The sequence below is a fragment of the Fundulus heteroclitus genome, chromosome 15 (assembly GCF_011125445.2).
Source record: "Fundulus heteroclitus isolate FHET01 chromosome 15, MU-UCD_Fhet_4.1, whole genome shotgun sequence".
Lineage (NCBI taxonomy): Eukaryota > Metazoa > Chordata > Actinopteri > Cyprinodontiformes > Fundulidae > Fundulus > Fundulus heteroclitus.
Genome location: NC_046375.1, coordinates 26,356,587 through 26,376,437, shown reverse-complemented (window position 1 = coordinate 26,376,437; position 19,851 = coordinate 26,356,587). Strand labels below are relative to the sequence as shown.

General features: G+C 41.5%; 1 protein-coding gene across 1 annotated transcript in view; it reads left to right on the top strand.

Annotated features, from left to right (window-relative positions):
* Nucleotides 1-19,851, top strand: part of LOC105919020 (uncharacterized protein PB18E9.04c) — a 66,960-nt gene that overhangs the window by 35,722 nt on the left and 11,387 nt on the right. The window contains exons 11-25 of the mRNA XM_036147652.1: nucleotides 49-213; nucleotides 296-331; nucleotides 2,666-2,731; nucleotides 2,853-2,906; nucleotides 3,026-3,166; nucleotides 3,248-3,412; nucleotides 3,495-3,530; nucleotides 4,597-4,662; nucleotides 4,784-4,837; nucleotides 4,957-5,097; nucleotides 5,179-5,343; nucleotides 5,426-5,461; nucleotides 5,980-6,045; nucleotides 6,167-6,220; nucleotides 11,209-11,294. Coding sequence (XP_036003545.1) covers nucleotides 49-213; nucleotides 296-331; nucleotides 2,666-2,731; nucleotides 2,853-2,906; nucleotides 3,026-3,166; nucleotides 3,248-3,412; nucleotides 3,495-3,530; nucleotides 4,597-4,662; nucleotides 4,784-4,837; nucleotides 4,957-5,097; nucleotides 5,179-5,343; nucleotides 5,426-5,461; nucleotides 5,980-6,045; nucleotides 6,167-6,220; nucleotides 11,209-11,294 — 1,331 coding nt within the window. The remainder of the gene's footprint in view (nucleotides 1-48; nucleotides 214-295; nucleotides 332-2,665; nucleotides 2,732-2,852; nucleotides 2,907-3,025; nucleotides 3,167-3,247; nucleotides 3,413-3,494; nucleotides 3,531-4,596; nucleotides 4,663-4,783; nucleotides 4,838-4,956; nucleotides 5,098-5,178; nucleotides 5,344-5,425; nucleotides 5,462-5,979; nucleotides 6,046-6,166; nucleotides 6,221-11,208; nucleotides 11,295-19,851) is intronic.

Sequence of the window (19,851 nt, the reverse complement as noted above, 5' to 3'; positions counted from 1 at the left end):
GGAAGAGGGTGTTGTTTGAAATATTGAAACAATCTGTCTGGTTCTCAGTGTGCTCCCCCAATAACACAACCTACCAGTGCAGATGTGAGGATCAGTATGGCTGGCCTTGTGACATGTGCTCCACTTTTGGCAAATGCAGCGACATTCTGGACAATACCTGTGGATGTATCAATGCACTTCCTCCAAATAACACTTACTGCCAGCCACTATCAGGTAGGTGTCGTAAGGTTCTCATACTTTATGTATTACCAGTTTGATCTGTTTGATTTTACATAACATCACTGGTTTTAAACAGATCTTGACTCCTGCCCAACACAAACACCAACAACTGGTGAGAAACACAAAACTATTTATTCTACAACAATCTCAACACTGTGCTGTTCTATGTCACCAGCCTTTAATAAGAGTAAAGCAAAATGTTCAAATTTTATATGCATTTTAATTATAGTTTTCAAGATAGTGTTGACATGTGGGGTAAATTTAGACCTTTCTGTGTTTGTGTTTAACTTCTAAAATATACCACAAACAAAATACTTTTAACCAGGGATTTGAAACGATTTTTTTCCCCAATCGTTTCGTTCCGAACAGAAACGGAATTATAACGTTTCCGGTTATGAGTTCCACCAATAAATTGACGTTCCCGAACCGGTTAGAACAAAAAAATACTGTTCCCGGAACAGTTAATTTCGTTCCTTTCGTTTGACAAATATAGCTATTGATATTGTGTTTTGAATGAGCGTTTTACTTAATGATGGATCATAATTTACCTCTTATTTAAGATGTGTAGCTCTAGTGGAGACACCGCTCCCTCTCCATTCAGTCACCGAATGTGTGATGTGATGTCACACAGGAAGTGAACCTCAGCCGTCATGGTAACGTGCGCTAACCTGACTCCGCCAGCTGTATGTCGCTCCGTCTAGCTTCATTTACATACATCTGGGACACTTCTATAGGAATTGCCTTTATTGAAGGCTGGGCCTTATCAAAAATCCTTGCATATGATTGGATAAGCCACTTGTCTGTCATCTTTACCGATGTGCTATTTCAACCACTCACACCGAAGCTAACCCGTGACGCTGATGAGAGCGACGCGGCTCTAGTGGCATGCGTTTTATTGACAGTGAGCTGACAGGAAGAGGAGGGAAGACAGGCGGCAAAGCGTCGCAGGTCGGAGTCGATCCTAGGCCGACTGCGTTGAGGACTAAAGGCCTCCTAATATGGTTTGCGCTAACCGCTAACCGACAAGATGTCCGCTGCGGACGCGCCTCGGAAAACAAAACTTGCCAAATCCGGTCAGGAGAAGGGCGAAAACATGGTTTCCACCAACAAAAGCCTTCAGAGCCGTTCTCTGATGTTCTTTTAATGAAACAATATTAGGTAGATTGGACAACACGGAAGAAATAGCAGCATCAATGTTAACGCTTGCTTCCTCGACAAGCCGCCATTGCTATCAAAACCGGTCCACGTCATGGTCACATCTCCACTACGTCACATCTATTAAACTCCAGCCCTGCATCCTGATTGGCCAGACCATAAAATTGGTTGGAGAAGGTGGAGCGACATACAGCTGGCGGAGTCAGGTTAAACGTGCGCAGGAAAAAAATTACTTTTTTTTTTAGTTAATTAGGCAACGAAAACTTTGAGGAACGAAATAAAACCCGTATTAACCAATTACCATTATTTTTAAATAAGTGTTCCAGTTCCAGAACATAAAAAATAATAACGTTTCCGGTTTCGTTTCTGTTCCCTGTAAAATACAAAAAGTTCCCGGTTTTCGTTTTCGTTCCTCGAACCGGTTCAAAGCCCTGCTTTTAATAGTATTGAATTAAGCAGTTTGCATAGTAAAAATAATTCAACTTGAAATAATTCACTGACAGCAAAAACATCACATTATGTTGTGAGGCTGTGTTGGTTAACGCGACTCTGCAACATTGCGTGGACATCGGGGGCGGTTCCCCTGGATTGGCAGACTGGGGTGGTGGTCCCCTTATTTAAAAAGGGGGACCGGAGGGTGTGTTCCAACTATAGAGGAATCACACTCTTAAGCATCCCTGGTAAAGTCTATTCCGGGGTTCTGGAAAGGGGGGTCCGTCGGATAGTCGAATCTCGGATTCAGGAAGTGCAGTGTGGTTTTTGTCCTGGCCGTGGAACACTGGATAGCTCTACACCCTCAGCAGGATCCTGGATGGGGCATGGGAGTTTGCCCAATCGGTCTACATGTGTGTTGTGGATCTGGAAAAGGCATTCGACCGTGTCCCTCGGGGGGTCCTGTGGGGGGTACTCCGGGAGTATTGAGTACCGGGCCCTTTAATAAGGGCTGTTAGGTCTCTGTACGACCGGTGTCAGAGTCTGGTCCGCATTTCCAGCAGTAAGTCGGACTTGTTCCCAGTGAAAAGTAATTCAACTTAAAATAATTAATTAACAGCAGAAAACATCACATTAACAATAATAGTCCTTAAAATAACCGCAGCAACATTTGCAACACATACTGTCCTTATTCAACAAAACCAATAAGTTGACCAATAACTGTTAGATTGACCTGTAATAATGACTGAACCAACATTTATCAAAGTTAGAGATAAGTCTAGGGTGTTACTCTTCATAGCCAATGTTATAAATCTGTTCATACTTTAACCCATTGTAATTTGTACAAATGTTTCTGAAGAGCCAATTGTTACAACACCTCTGATCATTACATCAACAAACATCACAAATACAACTGCAGTACCAAGTAAGTAAAAAAAAATGAAGGGAACGTCTTGATTTTAATGCTTTCTTAGTCTGTTGATTATTAATGGAAACACGTTACTGAGAAGATTTCACTGTAAAGGTGCTTTTTATTGATTCAACAGCAGTTCCCACAACAACCATGTCTACGACAACAGCTGCAACAACAGTTAGAACAAGTAAGGGAATGTGAGGAATCACAGGAATCTTCTCGATTAACTTAAGAACCCTTTGGTATTTTTTAAAGGTAGGCCAAATATACTTTTGTTCATAAAGCTTAGACTGTCAATCCTTTTAGCTCCTCCAGTCGTTCGTCAATACCTGCTTTCCTTTGAGCTGAAAACCAAAGATGTCAGAGCTGTAGAGCAATTGAGAAACTTCAACTACACCATCAGCACCAACAGTCTAATACAGATCACTGGTGTTAACATCTCTACAGGTAATAACTGGAACTGGAACAATTGTTTCAGATTGAAGAGGGTGTTGTTTGAAATATTGAAACAATCTGTCTGGTTCTCAGTGTGCTCCCCCAATAACACAACCTACCAGTGCAGATGTGAGGATCAGTATGGCTGGCCTTGTGACATGTGCTCCACTTTTGGCAAATGCAGCGACATTCTGGACAATACCTGTGGATGTATCAATGCACTTCCTCCAAATAACACTTACTGCCAGCCACTATCAGGTAGGTGTCGTAAGGTTCTCATACTTTATGTATTACCAGTTTGATCTGTTTGATTTTATATAACATCACTGGTTTTAAACAGATCTTGACGCCTGCCCAACACAAACACCAACAACTGGTGAGAAACACAAAACTATTTATTCTACAACAATCTCAACACTGTGCTGTTCTATGTAACCAGCCTTTAATAAGAGTAAAGCAAAATGTTCAAATTTTATATGCATTTTAATTATAGTTTTCAATGTAAGATAGTGTTGACATGTAGGGTAAATTTAGACCTTTCTGTGTTTGTGTTTAACTTCTAAACTATACCAAAAGCAAAATACTTTTAACAGTATTGAACTAAGCAGTTTGCATAATAAAAATAATTCAACTTGAAATAATTCACTAACAGCAGAAAACATCACATTATGTTGTGAGGCTGTGTTGGTTAATGCGACTCTGCAACATTGCGTGGACATCGGGGGCAGTTCCCCTGGATTGGCAGACTGGGGAGGTGGTCCCCCTATTTAAAAAGGGGGACCAGAGGGTGTTTTCCAACTATAGAGGAATCACACTCTTAAGCCTCCCTGGTAAGGTCTATTCCGGGGTTCTGGAAAGGGGGGTCCGTCGGATAGTCGAATCTCGGATTCAGGAAGTGCAGTGTGGTTTTTGTCCTGGCCGTGGAACACTGGATCAGCTCTACACCCTCAGCAGGATCCTGGATGGGGCATGGGAGTTTGCCCAATCGGTCTACATGTGTGTTGTGGATCTGGAAAAGGCATTCGACCGTGTCCCTCGGGGGGTCCTGTGGGGGGTACTCCGGGAGTATTGAGTACCGGGCCCTTTAATAAGGGCTGTTAGGTCTCTGTACGACCGGTGTCAGAGTCTGGTCCGCATTTCCAGCAGTAAGTCGGACTTGTTCCCAGTGAAAAGTAATTCAACTTAAAATAATTAATTAACAGCAGAAAACATCACATTAACAATAATAGTCCTTAAAATAACCGCAGCAACATTTGCAACACATACTGTCCTTATTCAACAAAACCAACAAGTTGACCAATAACTGTTAGATTGACCTGTAATAATGACTGAACCAACATTTATCAAAGTTAGAGATAATTCTAGGGTGTTACTCTTCATAGCCAATGTTATAAATCTGTTCATACTTTAACCCATTGTAATTTGTCCAAATGTTTCTGAAGAGCCAATTGTTACAACACCTCTGATCATTACATCAACAAACATCACAAATACAACTGCAGTACCAAGTAAGTAAAAAAAAATGAAGGGAACGTCTTGATTTTAATGCTTTCTTAGTCTGTTGATTATTAATGGAAACACGTTACTGAGAAGATTTCACTGTAAAAGTGCTTTTTATTGATTCAACAGCAGTTCCCACAACAACCATGTCTACGACAACAGCTGCAACAACAGTTACAACAAGTAAGGGAATGTGAGGAATCACAGGAATCTTCTCGATTAACTTAAGAACCCTTTGGTATTTTTTAAAGGTAGGCCAAATATACTTTTGTTCATAAAGCTTAGACTGTCAATCCTTTTAGCTCCTCCAGTCGTTCGTCAATACCTGCTTTCCTTTGAGCTGAAAACCAAAGATGTCAGAGCTGTAGAGCAGTTGAGAAACTTCAACTACACCATCAGCACCAACAGTCTGATACAGATCACTGGTGTTAACATCTCTACAGGTAATAACTGGAACTGGAACAATTGTTTTAGATTGAAGAGGGTGTTGTTTGAAATATTGAAACAATCTGTCTGGTTCTCAGTGTGCTCCCCCAATAACACAACCTACCAGTGCAGATGTGAGGATCAGTATGGCTGGCCTTGTGACATGTGCTCCACTTTTGGCAAATGCAGCGACATTCTGGACAATACCTGTGGATGTATCAATGCACTTCCTCCAAATAACACTTACTGCCAGCCACTATCAGGTAGGTGTTGTAAGGTTCTCATACTTTATGTATTACCAGTTTGATCTGTTTGATTTTATAAAACATCACTGGTTTTAAACAGATCTTGACTCCTGCCCAACACAAACACCAACAACTGGTGAGAAATACAAAACTATTTATTCTACAACATTCTCAACAGTGTGCTGTTCTTTGTCACCAGCCTTTAAAAAGAGTAAAGCAAAATGTTCAAATTTTATATGCATTTTAATTGTAGTTTTCAATGTAAGATAGTGTTGACATGCAGGGTAAATTTAGACCTTTCTGTGTTTGTTTTTAACTTCTAAACTATCCCAAAAACAACATACTTTTAACAGTATTGAACTAAGCAGTTTGCATAATAAAAATAATTCAACTTGAAATAATTAATTAACAGCAGAAAACATCACATTAACAATAACAGTCCCTAAAATAACCGTAGCAACATTTGCAACACATACTGTCCTTATTCAACAAAACCATCAAGTTGACCAATAACTGCTAGATTGACCTGTAATAATGACTGAACCAACATTTATCAAAGTTAGAGATAATTCTAGGATTTTACTCTTCATAGCCAGTGTTAAAAATCTGTTCATACTTTAATCCATTGTAATTTGTCCAAATGTGTTTCTGAAGAGCCAACTGTTACAACACCTCTGATCATTACATCAACAAACATCACAAATACAACTGCAGTACCAAGTAAGTAAAAACAAATGAAGGGAATGTCTAAATTTTTATGCTTTTTTAGTCTGTTGATTGTTAATGGAAACACATTACTGAGAAGATTTCACTGTAAAAGTGCTTTTTATTGATTCAACAGCAGTTCCCACAACAACCATGTCTACGACAACAGCTGCAACAACAGATACAACAAGTAAGTGACTGTGAGAAATCACAGGAATCTTCTCGATTAACATTAAAACCCTTTACAAGGGTAGGTAAAATATACTGTACTTTTGTTCATAAAGCTTAGACTGTCAATCCTTTTAGCTCCTCCAGTCGTTCGTCAATACCTGCTTTCCTTTGAGCTGAAAACCAAAGATGTTACAGCTGTAGAACAGTTGAGAAACTTCAACTACACCATCAGCACCAACTTCATTGCTCTTTAGTGTTATAAATAGGTTAATGTTATTTCTTTTCTAAATGTTTCTTCAGAGAAAATTATTACAACACCTCTGATCATTACGTAACCAATCATCACAAATGCAACTGCAGTCACAAGTCAGTAAAAACAAATGTAGGAGATGTCAATTGATTGCATTTTTATTCTATTGTTTTCTAATCAAGCAGAATTTGTGAAATTATTCTACAGTAAATACTTTTTTAGTTTCACCATCAGCTGGAACAACATCCACAAATACCACATCTGCAACAACAGTTATAACAGCTAACAGCCTTACAGTATCAATAGATGAGTTTCCTTAATAAACATTAGCAGCTATTGTCCATTTTTAATGGTTTAAAGCAGGGGTTCCCAAACTTTTTTAGCCGCGCACACCCTCCCATGTCCCAGCCGGGTTGACGCACCCCCAAGATTATTTTTTTTAATCTATCTATCTATCTATCTATCTATCTATCTATCTATCTATCTATCTATCTATCTATCTATCTATCTATCTATCTATCTATCTATCTATCTATCTATCTATCTATCTATCTATCTATTACCTAACAGCAGTTACCTTCAGCAGGTAAACACGCCCACGACAACACACCTCGGTTCCCCACAGCCTGTTTCTGTCTGAATATGCGCTAAAACTGCCTCTTCAAAATGAACTGCACGGTGCAGCCTGCGCCTGTCTGAATCGCAATGAAAAGTATTACAGATCTGTGCATGAGCATAGCCAAGAAATCGCGTCTATCACCATAATGGTCACTCAAGCAGAAAGATGGCTCCATCATGATTATGTGATCAGTGTTGTAAACTTTAGGTGTGATCCAAGTAAGCTTGTATCTTGGTGCTTTTGAAGAGTTTTGCCTTTTAAGCAAAAGTATGGCTGATGATACGCGTCAACGCAACAAGAAGGATGCTGAGTTGGATCAGGCCTCTTTCATGAATGAACTGCATGCATTTTGTGCCAGAATGGATCAGATGCATACTGCTATGGATAACATGCCCACTAAAATGCAAACACAAATGAAAACAAATGATCTTCAAGGATGCCTAGAAAAACTGATTTCTGACTAACAAGCTACATTTAAAAGTGAGTTGGAGAAGGTGGCACAAAAAAACTGTCAAAATTTGGACCTGGAAGTCAGTTTTTTGTGTTCCCGGATTGACACTATTGAAACAAAAATGCACACAAATCGAGTGTGGGGGAAGTCCTTAGACCCAGACATTTTACTGGTTATCATGGGCTGCCTCAGACTGTGGGCAAAGATGTAGAAGATAAAGTGAAACTTCTGATGAGCGAGGGACTACGCTGTAACCCGGTGCCGAAGCTGGTGGCTCTGGAGCGTGTGAGGGTGAGTGATCAACAGCCTGGGCTTGTCAAGGTGGAGCTCGAGACCGTACAGGACACTGAGTTATTTTTGCCTGACTGTGGAGGAGGTACTGTGGAGGAGGTACAGAATTAATCAAAATACTTAAAGCTGTGGGTGTTGATTGTCTAATGTAGTTCTTGAAAGTCCTAAGTTATTGAATTGATCCAGGTGTTGTTTAAACACTGTTTTCATAGTGGTATTATACCATTAATATGGTATAAATCTATTCTTAAGCCGATTCCTAAACCGTCACCAGAGTCCCTCTCAATTATAGAGGCATAAGTTTGTAAAGTTTTGCTTACAATGTGAACACTGCTGTCCTGAACTACAGGCTTTGTGAGTATATTGAAGTGAATAAAATTTTGGTGGAAGAGCAAAATGAATTTAGGAAAAAAAAGAGCATGCATTGACCACATTTGTGTTTTATCCACTGTAGTTCGAGCAAGACTGCATGAAGGTTAAAAGCACCTTTGTGTGCTGATTTTCAAAAAGGATAACTGGATAAACAGAGACCATATTCACATGCACATTCACACCCTGATAGTGTTAAGTCAAGTTAAGTTTATTTGTATAGCACATTTCAACAGCAAGGCGGTTCAAAGTACTTTATGTGTTGCGCTATGCCACAGACAGACTGACAGAAGCGAGGCTGCCATACATCGGCGCCACTGGGCCCTCTGACCACCGGCAGCAGGCAATTCAGGGGAAGTGTCTTGCTCAGGATGAACTCCCTAACTCCTGCGCCACTGTCACCCAAGCATGCCACTTTGCAGTTTACAAAAAGAAAGTCTAGCATTTTTCAGGTAACATATTGATGAAAGGTGGAAGAGAAGAGGGCATGGATAGATGGTTGAAAATTTGCATTTTGCTCATAACTGTGAGGGTGATGTCACAGGCTGGCTCCTCATTAGCAGACGGGAGGATGTAAGCTACCATAGCTATCATTGGAAGCTGATATGGTCTCATGCTAACAGCTAGCAGCTCTTTATCCTTAGTACAAAAATGTTTCTTTAATTGTAACATGACCAGAGCTGCACCATTTGTAATTAACATACACTGCCACACCACCTCCTCTCCACTTTCTGCTGTCCCTTATTCTGTCAGCCCTGAACAGATGGAAGCCATCCATGTAGATGCTGGTGCCTGGAATTTGGTCTTCCAGCCAAGTCTGTTATCAAATAAGCTGGCCTCTCATTAGACATGCTTCCCATCCATTTCCTGTGATTCCTTCCCCTTATCTCTCAGAGGATTTTTGACTGAAGTGCTGTAGCCAAACTGGACACAGGTCTCGCTTTGTACATCACATAACCCTTATGGATACCCCTGGTACCCTGTAGCCTGGCTGTATCCTCCACAGGAAACTTTAGGTAACATGATCATATACCTGCAGATCCACAAAACATATGTAAACTGGACAAACAACCTCTCATGACTCCCCACGATTTCCATAGCAAGGACAAAAGCCACACTGCTCATCCTGAATGTGAGGTTCCAAAGTTGGTTGGTGCACTCTTCCAACACCCTAAATTAGACTTTCACAAGGGGACTGAGAAATGTGATCCCTAAATAGTGGGAACATACCCTTTTGTCCCTCCTTCTTAAAAAAGGTACCACCACTCTGGTCTGCCCCTCCATGGGGGTTTTCCTAAAATACACCCCCACATTATAATTCCCTCTTCACCAAATATTACACTCTACACAGGGCAGTTAGGTAAGCACTCTGGGGTTGTTGGACTTGATAAAGCGCTATACAAGTACAAGCCATTTACCATTTTACAAGCCCTTTTGATCACCATGTAGGGAAGAATGGTTTATCACTACAGAAAAAAATGACCCATTGGTTTGGATTTTTCTTGGTGATGTGAGGCTTTGATGTAGAAGGTATTGCATTATGCTTTGTTTTTTACTTTTTTTGGAAGGTATTGCATTCAAATCCTGGCCTGGGGCTTTTTGCATATTTGCATGTTTTCCCCATGCATGTTTGCAATCAATGGTCAGGCTTCCTCTCACAGTCCAAAAACGTGACTGTTAAGTTTAGTGTTCTCTCTTAATGGTTCTTATGTGTACATGGCTGTTCGTCCTGTCTTGCCCTGTGATGTACTGGCAATAGTAGGGCTGGACGATATAGAAAAAAAGCTTATTGATAAAAAAATGCATATTGATCGATATCGATGATTATTAAAAAATATTTAAAACGTTATTCTATGTGCAGCTCTGCCTGGACATTTTATGATATTGCTAAATGATTTTATTGTAATAAAGAACACAAACACAGAATTCCAATAAAATCTTTATTTAACCAACTTTTTTAACCATAACAGAATTTTTTTTAAAGAAAAATAACTTAAGCGACCTGAGTTATGTTATTAAATACTGACAATGAATAAACTAAAGTGACCAAAATAAATATAACAAATTAATTAATAGAATAGCCTATTTAGGTGGGAATAGTACACTAGTTATTCTATTTCTATATAGTCAATTGAGAGGCCAATGTAGGGCTGAGGTCCGAGGTTGTGGTGTGGGAAGACGCAGATTGCAGCTCATTTTGCACTGATTCCCTGCACTAGTTCCACAATTTAGGGGGCGCTGTTAGAGAAAAACTTGCGTCCCAAAAATTTATATCGCGAATCAAGAGTGGCGAGTAATTGTTTGAAGCCAGGTTTTTCAACTGCAGACAATAGCAGCATACCCATCACGATGAAGCATGTTACTGCATGCGTGATGTCCTTATGCCGCTTGGACGCTTTATCATTTTATCACAAAGAAGGTAGCCCAGTTTAGCTGCTATACCTGCTTTGTTTTAGAAGAAGTTCCAGAAGATTCCTAAGAAGATGACGCGGTGTCGCGCGGTGCTGACACAGCTTGCGCTGCTGCTGGTTGTGAGCTGCTTACGTGATGAAACAAGTTGGTTGCGATTTTGTTTTTACTGGTTCCTTGCAAATTTTTACAAATCACTGTGGTTTATTTCTGTCAGACTGGCGAACTAGTAAAACCCGGTTTTGGAACAATTCCCTCCGCCTGTCCTTGCTGCAACATATTCACGTGCTCTGTGTTGTGGTTTGAGAGGGCAGCGCTTTGTGACGACGTGCCTGGGTCCGCGATTACGATTGGTTGAGAGGAAGTAGTGACTGTAGCATCAACTAATATGATAGGCTAAGAGAAAGGAAGGAAAACTGTCTCTATATGAAACTTTTATCAACCCTTTTTTTCCTATCGCGCCACACGTCACGTGCCTAGTATAAAATGTATTGAAATGTATTAAATAGAATGATATTGTCTTATTTTAGATAGTTTTTGAAAAGTTATTCACAGTAAAAGCAGTGAAATTCAGATCATCTGTTTCTATAAACAGTTTCCAACTTCTTTGTTTTTCAGACTCAACACTAGCTGCTCCAACAACCATGAACGCAACAACAGCACCAGAACATGTCACAAGTAAGGACTACAAAGTGTTACTAGAGGTCATTTCCCTAAATCATGTTTGATGGTCCAGATTATTTCTTTTTATGTGTTTTGGGTTTGATATGTATTATTATATGCCCATTTAAGTTGTAGTTGTAGACCTCTGGCACATTATTAAATATAGGTATTTGGGTTCCCCTGTGAGGCGGAGCTTTAACTCCCACCTCCGGGAGAACTTTAAACACGTCCCGAGGGAGGCGGGGGACATTGAGTCTGAATGGACCATGTTCCACGCCTCTATTGCTGAGGCGGCTAGTCGGAGCTGTGGCCGCAAGGTTGTCGGTGCATGTCGTGGCGGCAACCCTCGAACCCGCTGCTGGACACCAGCGGTGAGGGAAGCCGTCAAGCTGAAGAAGGAGTCCTACCGGGCTTTTTTGGCCTGTGGGACTCCGGAAGCAGCTGATGTGTACCGGTAGTCGAAGCGGCAGGCGGCTCGGCTGGTCGCCGAGGCAAAAACTCGGGCGTGGGAAGAGTTCGGAGAGGCCATGGAGAAAGACTTCCGTACGGCTTCGAAGCGATTCTGGTCCACCATCCGGCGTCTCAGGAGGGGGAAGCAGTGCAGTACCAACACTGTTTACAGTGGGGGTGGTGTGCTGCTGACCTCGACTCGGGACGTCGTGCGTCGGTGGGCGGAATACTTCGAAGACCTCCTTAATCCCACCAACACGTCTTCCATTGAGGAAGCAGAGCCTGAGGACTCTGGGTCGGGTTCTCCCATCTCTGGTGCTGAGGTTGCCGAGGTTGTTAAAAAGCTCCTCGGTGGCAAGGCTCCGGGGGTGGATGAGATTCGCCCTGAGTACCTTAAGGCTCTGGATGTTGTGGGGCTGTGTTGGTTAACGCGGCTCTGCAACATTGCGTGGACATCGGGGGCAGTTCCCCTGGATTGGCAGACTGGGGTGGCGGTCCCCCTATTTAAAAAGGGGGACCGGAGGGTGTGTTCCAACTACAGAGGAATCACACTCTTAAGCCTCCCTGGTAAGGTCTATTCAGGGGTTCTGGAAAGGAGGGTCCGTCGGATAGTCGAATCTCGGATTCAGGAAGAGCAGTGTGGTTTTCGTCCTGGCCGTGGAACACTGGACCAGCTCTACACCCTCAGCAGGATTCTTGAGGGGGCATGGGAGTTTGCCCAACCAGTCTACATGTGCTTTGTGGATCTGGAGAAGGCATTCGACCGTGTCCCCCGGGGGATCCTGTGGGGGGTACTCCGCGAGTATGGAGTACCGGACCCTTTAATAAGGGCTGTCAGGTCTCTGTACGACCGGTGTCAGAGTCTGGTCCGCATTGCCGGCAGTAAGTCGGACTCGTTTCCGGTGAGAGTTGGACTCCGCCAAGGCTGCCCTTTGTCACCGATTCTGTTCATAACTTTTATGGACAGAATTTCTAGGCGCAGCCAAGGTGTTGAGGGATTCCGCTTTGGTGGCCTTAGGACTGCGTCTCTGCTATTCGCGGATGACGTGGTCCTATTGGCTTCATCAGGGCGTGATCTACAGCTCTCACTGGAGCGGTTCGCAGCCGAGTGCGAAGCGGCCGGGATGAAAATCAGTGCCTCCAAATCCGAGACCATGGTCTTGAACCGGAAAAGGGTAGAGTGCCTTCTCCGGGTTGGGTAGGATGTGCTGCCCATAGTGGAGGAGTTCAAGTATCTTGGGGTCTTGTTCCCGAATGAGGGGAAGATGGAGCGGGAGATCGACAGGCGGATTGGTGCAGCGTCTGCTGTGAAGCGGGCGCTGTACCGATCCGTTGTGGTGAAGAGAGAGCTGAGCCAAAAGGCGAAGCTCTCGATTTACCGGTCGATCTACGTTCCTACCCTCATCTATGGTCACGAGCTTTGGGTTGTGACCGAAAGAACGAGATCCCGGATATAAGCGGCTGAAATGAGTTTTCTCCGTAGTGTGTCTGGGCTCTCCCTTAGAGATAGGGTGAGGAGCTCAGTCATCCGGGGAGGACTCAGAGTAGAGCCGCTGCTCCTCCACGTCGAGAGGAGCCAGTTGAGGTGGCTCGGGCATCTGGTCAGGATGCCTCCTGGACGCCTCCCTGGAGAGGTGTTCCGGGCACGTCCCACCGGGAGGAGACCCAGGGGAAGACCCAGGACATGCTGGAGGGACTATGTCTCCCGGCTGGCCTGGGAACGCCTTGGGATTCCTCCTGAGGAGCTGGCCCAAGTGGCTGGGGAGAGGGACGTCTGGGCCTCCCTACTGAAGCTGCTACCCCCGCGACCCGACCCCGGATAAGCGGAAGACAACGGACGGACGGACGGACGGTATTTGGGTTTATTATTTTTTTTATTTTGCAGAGTCAACAACAAACACAACAACAGGCACAAACACAACAACACCTCTAGCAACAGTTGTAACAAGTAAGACCCTCTTTTAAACTATTCTGTTTCACGTAGCCATAGAAATTGGGCCACATGATTTTATGAAAAAGGATCAGCGTTTTTCTGTGTCATTAACTTTTTCGTGTTACAAAACTTACAGTTTTGTAAAAAGATTTAGATTCAACATTAAATATTCAAGGTAAAATACCTGTTGTTGCGCTAAATCTTATTAATCCATCGTGATATAATGAAAAAAGGGAACATTTCTGGGGACAGCTTTTTGCTGGAGACAGGTCATCCAAAATGGGGACTATCCCAAGAAAACAGGAACTTTCTCCAGAAATTGGGGATGTCTGTTCACCCTAATCATACCCCTTACAGCTAGTTTTACCAACTGATTGAAATAGCTTCAGTTGGAAGTTTCTTGTAGTAATCTGTCAGTCTCTTAGCTCAGTCTAAGGCTGTACATGTAGCAAACCCCTCAGACATCCAACAGCTGACAGTGAGGAGTGGGGCAGGTTTTCCTGTTACACCGCAGCATCTCAATAGAGGTCAGGATCTTGGCTTCAGAAGCTTTCCATTTATTAATTTTTATCCACTTCTTGGGGGATTTATCACAGTGATTTGGGTCAATAGGGTTCTATTCAATATTACAGTGAACTATTTTTTTATAGATGGTCTTATATTTTCCTCAAGCTTCCTCTGATTCACAGAATTCATGATAGATTCTATGAAGGTGATTGATCTGCTACAGCAAAGCAACCCCAAACCAAGACACTTTCAGCTTTATGCCTCATTGGTATGAAGTCCTTCTCTTGGAATGCTGTGGAAGGTTTTTGCCAAGCAAGTACTCTTTTTTAGTGTCTAAATAGCTTTTTTCTCTCTATCTGAGATAACATCACAAATGTCTTGAGATTTTATTACTATGGAACACCCACCTCAAAAGGCTGTAAAGGTTGCTTTAACTAAACACGCAGTCTTCAAAATGGTGCTCTGGCTGCCATGGTTATGCCAAACACATTTGCTTTACCAAGGGAAAATTTGAACCTATAAAGCCTGATTTGACATCCAACCCTTTATTTTTGTTGTTGCTGTTAAATTGTTCTGTACAAAATGATACCAAACATGACAGAGGAAGAGGGGAAGAAGAATAAGCACAGAGTAAGAGAAAGAAAGGACAAAGACACAGAGAAAACTTAAACCGGGGAAAGACAACCATGATCACCTGCAAAGAGACAAATCTATACAAAACAACAACAAAACACAAATAGCAACAACACCAGCAGTAAGGATATGGAACTAACCTGTTACTAATACTGATGATAAGTACTCCTGGCCATCACCACTACTGTATTATGAGCGTGTGTGTGCTTCAACATTGCAAATTTGTGATGTAGGTCTTACATTCAGTTCAATTTAATTTTATTTATATAGCACCAATTCACAACACATGTCATCTCAAGGCACTTTACAAAGTCAGATTCAATCAAATATTCCAGACAGATTGGTCAAAAGGTTTTCTATCTAAGGAAACCCAGCAGATTGCCCTGAGTCTTGAAAAGCAGCATTCACTCCTCCTGAAAGAGTGTAGAGCCACAGTGGACAGTCATCTGCATCGTTGATAGCTTTGCAGCAATCCCTCATACTGAGCATGCATGAAGCGACAGTGGAGAGGAAAACTCCCCTTTAACAGAGAGGAAATCCTCCAGCAGAACCAGGCTCAGTGTGAACAGTCATCTGCCTCGACCAGCTGGGGGTTAGAGAAGACAGAGCAGAGATACAAAAAAAGCACAGAAGCACACATTGATCCAGGAATCCTTTCTATGTCATATGGTAATGGCAGATGATCTGCTCCACTGGATGGTGTCACAGCTAACAGAACAGCAGACCGGGTGTACCTACAATAAGGAGAAAAATTAAAGAGAGAGCAAAAAAGTTAAAAGTTAAAATAACAACAAAGAATTAAAATTGGAGAACAGTAGGAGAACTTAGCAGAGTGAGAAAAATATATCTTGATGTCCTCCAGCAGCCTAAGCCTATAGCAGCATAACAACAGAGAAAGCCCAGGGTAACCTAAGCCATTCTAACTATAAGCATTGTCAAAAAGGAAAGTTTTAAGCCTAGTCTTAAACTAAAAGATCTGCCTCCCATTCTACTTTTAGAGACTCTAGGAACCACCAGTAGACCTGCAGTCTGAGAGCGAAGTGCTCTGTTAGGAACATACAGGGTAATCAGAGCTCTGATATATGATGGAGCTTGATTATTAAGGGCTTTATATGTGAGAAGGACAATTTTAAATTCTATTCTTGATTTAACTGGAAGTCATTAAAAGGAAGCAAAAATTGGAATAATATGATCCCTCTTTTGGATTTTCTCTTGCTGCAGCATTCTGGATCGGTTGAAGACTTTGAACTGCATTTTGTGGTCCTTGTGATAGTAAAGAATTACAATATTCCAGCCTTGAAGTAACAAATGCATGGACTAGATTTTCAGCATCACTCCAGGACAGAATATTTAAAATTTTTGCAATATTCCAGAGGGCCAAAAAAGGAAACCCTGGAAACCTGTTTAATATGGGATTTAAATTATATGTATTGATCAAAAATAACACCATGGTTTTGTACTTTATTACCAGAGGCCAATTTAATGCAATCCAGATTAAGTGATTGATAAAGAAGTTTATTTTTAAGGTTTTGTTGTCTTCAAGACATGCCTGTAGGGAAAGTAATTGATTTGGTCTGGATGTATGGCTAAATATGGCTGAGTGTCACCATCATTAATTAATCCCATGCTGTCTGATAATTTTACCAAAAGGGAGCATATATAGGGATGGGCAACTTAAATAATGGAAGGGGCCACCATTTTTTGAGGACACAACCAGAGGGCCACATCTGCCACACTTAAGCAGATATAATAAAACTGCCATTCCAATACAGTTGTTTATATGTTTATTAAACACAGTGCAGTAACTTGGTAAAATGCATATAACAGTTTTGCTCTTCTATACTAAAAAAGGTTTGAAGCAAAAAAAAAAAAATAACCACTTGCTATGATTTTCTTCAGTGTAAACAGCTCTCATTTTCAGCCTCAATAATAGCAGAAACCTGCAGAACAGCAGGCAAACAATTTCAAGAAAACGTTACAGATTTCAATTTTTTTTTATAGACTGGTTATCAAAGCTCTTTTTTGTGCATCCAATCTGCATCAGATAAAAGAATGGGTCTTCTTAAGCCTGTTCCTCTCTTTAGGTCTGATGTGTTTCAGTGATGAAAAGCTGCTCTCACATACATATATACGTGCTCCCAAACATGCTGGTCACTGAGACAGAAAACTCTTGAAGGAGTGGAAAACGGGACTGTGGAACAAGACTCCAAAATGAAATTCTCTTCTTATTGCGCCTCTCTTGAAATCTGGAAATCTTGGAGACGATGCTCAAACTGCTCCTGCAGTCTGTCAATATCCGCTTTGCATTTATAAAGCCACTTTTCACAGTGCAGAACCTTTTTCAGCGTCTCATCACAAACGGGAAAGTGGGTCAAAACCAGAGGACAAGACGAGAATCCCTCTTTTAACAGTTCTACTTAGCGCTGAAATGCAGTCAGATATGCATATAGGTTGCAAACAGTCGGGTCTCTCCCTTGCTGTGTTCAGGTTATTGAAATGCAAAGTAATTCTACAATTACACTGTTGCGCTGCGCTAAAGGATCCTGTCTATTGCGCAATACGCGATTAATTCGAAAAACTCTGCAAATTATTCTTGCACCTTCCGCAACAGGTTGCTGTCGTAAAAATGGACATGGCTACGACAGACTTGCCTATCTTCTCCGCTTATAAAGCTGCAATCTAATCCTGTTTACATGAAATAAGCCTGCTCGCGAGCAGGTTTAAGCTGGCGCACATGTTGCTATGACAACAACTGCAGGAAGTCTTTCGAAGAACCAAACAATCCAAGATCCGGCCAAATTGTCAACAATCAAATCCAGCTAACTGAGTTAGGGACATACGAAGAACAGACCCCTGCTTCAGTCCTTTTGTTAACTCAGTTTTTCTTCTTCTTCTTACACATACAGCATAGCTTTCTCACATACATATACAGAGCTCCCCCTACTGTCCTTTTCGTGCAATAACAGAACAGAACATTTTCCCTTTTCCTGAAGCAATTACTTACATGTAACATCTGTACTGCATAACGCAATGCAGAAAACTAGGTTTGTAACATTACCAGTTTCAATGTCAGGGCAGTCAAAAGTAGCCGGTCAACGGCGGCAAATCGCCGTCTATAGCAGCTCCTGCTGCCGCCTACTTTTCCCCGATTATACATCCTAAAAATCAGCTTAGCATCTGTCTCCACTGAGAGCAACATTAACGAGTGATTGGGTTCCTTGTTCCAACCGAGATGCGACTTTTCCGATCAAAACACAGACCAGTGTTATGCTGAAAAGTGCAATAAAACCGTGAGAGCCGACGTGAGTTTTGAAACTGCAAAGCTTTGTCTTAAGCGGAAGATAAAACGTGCACAGAAACGTGGTTCATAGACCAGTGTGATGCATTCACGAGCGTCAGAAAGCTATGGTGCATTCAGGAGCAAGGGACATTTCAAACTTACAAGGAAAGAGGCATAAAACGGAATAGAACTTAACTCATACAATAATGTATTTATCCAGAAACAGCGTGGGCTTTCTTACAATACTGAATGCTCTATAATTGTATTTCTGATATTTTTGGATTATGCACATCTGTTAGCTTTTTATTCTGAAAAACCTATAATATTACAGCAGCAAATTATCAAAGTTTTTCAGGGGACGCATTTTGTGTTCGTCTCTAGAATCCTCGCCGATGATATGATATCGTGTGTGTGATGAGTGCAAGTGAAATTAAACTGAGATAAGAGATTTCGAAAAAAGCGATATGACTGAAATAAATTCAACATGTAAATTCAATTTCAAATTCCAACCCTGTATTTTTATCATAAAAATTCGACTTTGTTCGTGAAGAAATGTTACGATCGTTTTTAGAACAGAACTGTGAATAATAATAATAAGATGAATAGACCTCACCTAATCTGATCTGTTTTATGTGGTGCTAGTAATTCAAATTAAACAACTTTTATGCAAATGGAGATTACCTTACCTTGTTAAAACATGATGATAACATCATGTGAAAAAATAATGTTTTAAGAATAATGATAAAAAATAAATGTTTCTGAAGAATTGATCATTCACATTTTTTGCCTTTTATTGAATTTGAAACATGCACTCTGACTCTATTGTTTAAATAATCATCTGTCTTGAAAGCTTCCAAAATATATCAGGGAGACTCTATTTTTCAAAATTCTCCCCTGCGGGGCTCGGGCACCGGCATAAGTGCACCCTCCTACTTAATAGTGTGCGGCCTGCTACTTTAAAAAAGTTTGACTGCCCTGCAATGTTAACCATAAGGTTGTAGTATGAACATTTACCTCTTTATTTTTTCTGTATTTTACTTTAATAGAACAGTAGTATATCTTTTTGTCTTGCAGAACATTAATACCAGCCTGAACTACATACATTTTCACATTATCTTACAAAACCTGTGAACCATCTTGGTGCATTTCTGGATCTCTGACTTCTTCTCGGTACAGCAGCAGATTCATTCATGTTTCCTGGCAGTGCAAAGGTATCGAATAAAGTGTCACTATTTTGTTCTAAACCAGCCACGGTTTGTTTTGGGAAGTGTGCAAGTTTTGAAGCATTCCACTTGCGTCCGTCACTTAGTAAGAAAGTGTTTTGTCCAACTTTTTTGACAGTCCGTGGTTCTGTAAATCTTGAAGATCCTTTGGAAATGTGCTCAGGTCTGCGAATACGAACTATGTCACCCACTTTGACTGTTGGTACTTTAGCTCTCATTTTCTTGTCTGTGTATTCCTTCATTTTATTTTGCTTTTGTTTCACCCTTTTTTGTATTTGGGCATGTGTTTTACTTTTCAGGTCTACTGGGAGTATGTTTAGCTTGGTGCGCATCTTTCTGTTTCTCAGTAGCTCAAATGGTTTTACTCCGGTTGTTGCATGAGGAGTAGCTCGGTAGTTGTGCAGGAATGCTGTGACAGCTGCTTTCCGTGAACTGTGACTTCTTTCAGATGTCTGTATGCAGTCCTTAAGTACTCTGTTGAAACTTTCCACAGCACTATTTGCTTTAGGTTAGTATACACTGGACATGGGTGCAATTTGCTGGGGGGGATTTCCCCCCCCCCCCCTCTGGTT